Source organism: Thermobia domestica, chromosome 14, assembly GCF_964235325.1.
Source record: "Thermobia domestica chromosome 14, izTheDome1.hap1.1, whole genome shotgun sequence".
Lineage (NCBI taxonomy): Eukaryota > Metazoa > Arthropoda > Insecta > Zygentoma > Lepismatidae > Thermobia > Thermobia domestica.
Genome location: NC_137467.1, coordinates 44,405,542 through 44,411,541, shown reverse-complemented (window position 1 = coordinate 44,411,541; position 6,000 = coordinate 44,405,542). Strand labels below are relative to the sequence as shown.

General features: G+C 34.4%; 1 protein-coding gene across 2 annotated transcripts in view; it reads right to left on the bottom strand.

Moving 5' to 3' along the window:
- Positions 1-982: 982 nt before the first annotated feature.
- Positions 983-6,000, bottom strand: part of LOC145669660 (putative cytochrome P450 49a1) — a 104,832-nt gene continuing 99,814 nt past the window's right edge. For both annotated transcript variants that reach the window (XM_081737914.1, XM_081737915.1), the window contains exon 11: positions 983-1,249. In XM_081737914.1, the coding sequence (XP_081594040.1) occupies positions 1,142-1,249 (108 nt within the window). In that variant the 3' untranslated portion in view covers positions 983-1,141. The remainder of the gene's footprint in view (positions 1,250-6,000) is intronic.

Genomic DNA, 6,000 nt, shown 5'->3' with positions numbered 1-6,000 from the left:
GCTTGTACCAACTAGCCTTTTAAGCAAATTGAGTCGATTTTGAGCCTGGGTGACAACCTTCTTAAGATGTGGGATCCAAGATAGTTTACTGTCAAAGACGATACCAAGGTAAGTCAGAGTCGAATGAACCGGAACTGGTGTATGCTCAACATGAAGACGTAGTAAAGTCGGGTTACGGTACACTCTGGAGCGTCGTCCTGGTGGTAGAAATACAATTGATTGTGTCTTCGCAGAGTTAATACTCAGTCTCGATATGTTACACCAGTCGACAAATCTATCAATAGCGGTTTGCATAAGGCGATTAATTTGCTGAATAGTACGGGATGTTGAAAGAAAAGCTGCTGAAGAAATTTAATGTCGACTAAAAGCAGGGAATTCGTGTTACTATTCGGTTCAAAATCTCTTGTCGTCGCGAATTCTGTCGAGGAATTTGAAGCTTAAAATATATAAATCGATAATCATGCCTGTTGTTCTATATGGATGCGAAACATGGTCGCTTACACTGAGGGAAGAACATAGACTGAAAGAATTTGAGAACAAAATCCTGAGACGAATATTCGGATCCAAGAGGAACGGAAATGGGGAATGGCGGAAACTTCATAACGAGGAACTACATAATTTATACGGTTTACCCAACATTGTTAGGGTCGTCAAGTCTAGGAGGCTTAGGTGGGCAGGTCATGTAGCTAGAATGGAAGAAAGTAGAAACGCTTTCAAAGTCTTGACTGGAAGACCAATCGGGAAACTTCCATTAGGAAGACCTAGGACAATGGATGGGAGGACAATATTAAGATGGATCTCGAAGAGATTGGGATACAAAGTACAAACTGGATGCAGTTAGCTAAGGATGGAAGTCAGTGGAGAGCTTTTGTGAACGCGGCGTAGAACCTCCGGGCTCCATAGGTCATAGAGTTAGTTGGTTAGTTAGTTAGCATTGTTATTAATTTAATAGTTTGTGAGCTTAGAATTATGAATATATAAATAAATATTAAGTTATTTAATTTTATTATAATACATATACAGTAGATATCTTTTACAAACATTTAACATATTAAAAACAGAATGTTTATTTAACATTTTGTAAAAAAAAAAAAAAAAAAAAAAACGTACAATACAAGCCAAGGAGAGAAAATGTGCTCTTCTATTTATCCAAAAGACGGAATTTGAAAGGTTTTCCTGGATGATTTATGGCTTTGCTTATGTACGTCATCTCTCCATAATGATATTCAACTCTAAATCGCTGCATTATCTGGAAAAACAAATTAAATCACAGATAAAGCTTAAATTAACTTAATTTAATATAGGTATAACATAAAATATAGACACTTTTAAAAACTTAAAATAACTAGCTGAGCCTGAGCATGAATCTCCTTGCCATTCCTCACATCTGTACATGTCCCTTTACAGACACAAGTGAAGTGTGCCTTGATAAAGAAAAAGAAAAAAGAAAGAAAGAAAGATAAAAGGAAGAAAAGAAAGAAAAAGAAAAATTGGCAAGGAATACCATAAGGGGGAGATTTTTTGGATTTTTTTTTCAATATCTCGCACCGTTTGCAAGATTGAGCCTGCGTCCAATTAAAGTTTCTAATTCATATATAATCAGTGTTTTCTTTCTTCTTGCATGCAGTGTGTAATAAGCAAATACATTACATACACAATTAATTATAATGTCAATGATATAGGTGCTAATTGGGCAAAACACTCCAAACAATAAAGATTTATCTTATCCTTGAGAAATTCTTATCCTTCGTTTCTCATTATCATTTGGCCATGAAATGAACGCCTGATATATATACAATCCCTGTATACAACTATGACGTGTTGGAATGTATAGTTCATAGAATATGATTTTTTTACTTTTTAAAGATTTCAACACTTCCAGTCTATCCTTGAAAAATGTAGTAAAGAAATAACGCCCATGTTTTTTAAATATTCAATTATAAGTGGACAATCTACACAAAATTTGGAATCTACTAGTGGAAACGCCACGTTTCTATCACTTGTGGTTTTCGAGATCTCATTGTAGAAAGAATTGGAAACAAACATATAGACATTTTTTTGGAGACAAACATATAAACCTAGCATTTTAATATATAGATAAAGCTTCATTTTCGCAGTTTTGATCACACTGTGAGCAATAATGCAGAGCTTAAACTAGTACTGTATCATGTACATTCCTGTCCAAAATGATTGTCGCATATCTATAACTGTCTTCTTGTAAGAATATAATTTGATAATGATTTTGCAGGGTACTTTTAATACTGATACTATGTGTATAATCGGAAAATGTATATTTGTGACAAACTTCATAGAAAAAGAATTATAAATACGAAAATTAGAGTGAGTAAAACAAAATGTCGCTAAATGGACAAGAAACTTATTTTTGTTTTATTGCTCTTATTTGCTACTCTTTTGACATGAAATCTGCCACATACATATCTTTGGTGATTATACACCTACTAACATTGTAAGAAATAACGGGCGAATTCGTTATCAAATTATATTCCTACAAGAACATATTTATAGACATGTGACAATAATTTTGGAAATGAGTGTACGTTGTCGTACGCAGTACCTTGCAGGATTGCTTGGTCAGTTTTGGAGTTTAACCTTCCTTTCAACTCAGAAATTATATGGGATTTGCAAATTGAGCATAACGCAAGATCAATATCATATGAGCTCCAATCTTGATAGGTTTCTTCTAACGCTGTTATAATATGTAAATTCCGTAAATTAAATCCGAAAGTATTTCACCAAATCAAACCATTTCAACCGCTGTACCTCACATCAGTAAGTGTAAACAAGAAATCCTAGCATACTCGTTTCCCACACATACACAAACAAGTAATCTATGAGGGCACTTGCGCTCACAAGCGGGGAGGATTTCATTGTTTAAACCTTCCTTTTGAGCAAGATAGTATAGGAAAAATATACATTTACTATGTTAAGATTTACATATAATAGAGTCCGGAAAACTTAGCCTAATTTGGACCGATGGGTGGTCGAGTTTGTGAAAATGCCGGGTTATCGAGAATGGGGTTGAAAAAGATTAAGTGCGAGTGTTCTCTCAGAAAATACACTACTGTATTTGTATGTATTGGTTCCTTGAGAATACAACAGAGAATAGATTGCCCAAATACCCTTAAACAAAGGAAAAATACGTACTTTATGAAGGCATAGAGGCTTTACTATACATGAAAATGAAAATTAATGAATACTGACTGTACAGTAATTTACCTCGTAAGACAAACCTGTCTACTTTTTTTTTTTTTTTTTTTTTAAGGAATGTATAACGACCTATTGTTTTCCGTGGGTAGTAATCTGCGCTCTGTTTTTTTTTTTTTTTTTCGCCCAGTCAGGGTGTGGCCGAGTTACCCGGACTGCGGAATTTTAGGAAGTCTACTATACAAAAATCACGCGTGTTTTGAAAGAACAAGGATTGAAAAAATGAAATGAAATCTTTAAGTTTTACGTCCTATGCTTGTGCCGGTTAGGCTAAAGGAGACGGTGATGATGAGTAATGAATGAAATGGTGGAATAAATAATGTGAGAGGAAACGGGAGAATCTCGGGAAAACCCACGCACACGGTGTTTGTCTACCACAAAGTTAACTTGGCGGAGGCTGGGATCGAACTTGGGACCCCAAGCACCAGAGGTGAACGCTCTATCACTGAGCCACCGCCGCCCCTAGAACAATGATTGAGTGCCTCTTTATAATATTATGCATACGACACTGAATCAGGATAATGAAAAAAACAACATGAAAGATGCCAATGATGTTAAAATTGAAATTAACTGATTATGGAAAGCTACCGAAATATAACATTGTTGTAGTTGTCTTAAAGTTTAGAGATCATTTTCAGCGCTAAGGTTATATAAGGCTCAGGGAATCCAAACAACTGTAATGGGTTCGCTCTCTCACCAGAAAATATAATTAATTTAACTGATTTTATACACTATTTTTTAAAAAAGAAATATATATAGATAACTGTAACATAAACATTCAATCGCTTAAAATTTGTATTTTCAGCAAATTAATAAGCTAAAACTGTTGCTTAAAGGAATAAGCGAATCTTCATATACCGTATATTAATACATTTAAATGCAAATTTCATAGCATATCTTTCAATTGTTTTTTTTTTTTTTTCTAAACCTTTCTGGTTATTCGCTCGATGGTAATTAATTAATATTAGGCAGATAATAATTCATTTCCATTTGGAAACATAGCAATACGAGCAGCAGTCAAAAAGTTTCCGAAATTTTCATGTAACTCTTTATTACCACAATATAAGTACACATTTACTAAATCGCCTTCAAAGGAGGTACCTTCGGAACACATATGCACGCACACTTATTTCAGCGATTCTGCGATTGCTGGAAACACTAGTGAAAGTCTTCTTTTGGTATCTTTCGAAGTTTAGCCGTCGCTTTCGGTTTAGTTTCTTTTTTGATGGGTACCTTCAAGACCCATTTTTAGCTTTCTGGAAGAGCCAAACATTCCTTGGGGATAAGTTTTTTTTTTTTTTCTTTTAAGACTATCAGAGTCTCTGAAGCCGATTTTCCCCCATTTGCACATGAACTTGATGGTTGAGAATTACTTGATCTACACAAAGAAAAATCCGTTCTCCCGACAGCGCTATATTGTACAAATATACGGTATCCTCTTGCTTACAATAGAAATCAGTACGGAGTATACGTTATCCGTATGCTACATAGGCACTGCCATTAGATATTACATTATGCCGTTGCAGGATGTCTGACATCTAACTGTTTTCCGTATATCACATCCATATACTTATGTTACATTCCTCAGCTATATGTTATATACATCCATTTGTATGTGAGATCCTGACCGCCTATATTGTTTCATACGGAAAGTACGTCTAGATGGAACACTTATACGGAAAATATTATAAAACATGCGTTTTCAGTTATACGTCCAAACGCATGTACGTACGTTAATTCCAAAAACTACAGGGGTTACACATGTAACCTATCTTTTTAAGTATGCCACCTACAATTTTTTTCTCAGTGTATGAAATTGCGCCAACAGATCACTACATACTGCTCTGTTCAGCTACAATATACGTACACTGCCTGTTAAGACGTGTTGACACTTCTTAGATTAATAATTAGACAACCTGAGGACTGTAGTGTACAAGAGTCATTGTGATTGCGTAACAAATTTACCACAATATTCCAAGTACATTTTGATTGCTCCCTGTATAATTACGTAAAAATTTCTGGGAAAAAAATGGATTTTAAATGTTGTCAGTGGCGTATTTACGATTTTGTTTCGGGAGGGGCTTTGCTAACTTTCGGGGGAGGGCTTTGCCTGAAAATGTAAAAATTCTTCAAGATATTTCATATACTTGACTATAGTAAGTAAGATTTGGGGGGGGGACTTCCGGGCTTAAGCCCCCCCCCCTAAATACGCCACTGAATGTTGTATTTGAAACATACACGTCTTAGTAATGAACAAAAGTTAAGTAAACTTTTTATTGTATTTATGTTTTCCCATTTTTTCCCATCCTTTAAGTTGTAACAGCTACTGTGAGCACTGCTATTGTGCTTGGACATTCGACAAAAGTTCTTCAGTAAACGATTAACTTTTTTTTTTTTTTTGGCAACTCTTCAATTTGCAATGTCCGTTAAAATATAAAACTATAATTACTTTCTTAAAAATATAAATACAGAAATTCCTACCATCTACTCCGATGTACTGTGTTAGCGTACATTCTGAGTATAAATTTCACTACTCTAGTCTCATTGGTTTTCTTTCCATAGTGAAAAGAAGTGATTTTTAATATTTTTTTTAAAATTGCGAATTATCTGAAAAAAGCCTAAAATTTTTATTTAGAAATTAATTTTACGATAATGAAACAAGTTTACTTAAAAAATAAACAGGTAACAGTGTCACATGTATACCACATGAAGGAGTTTGGTTTGTGTAGCTTGATATTTTTCAGTTAATATTGTATTGAGTAGAGATTTCAACCA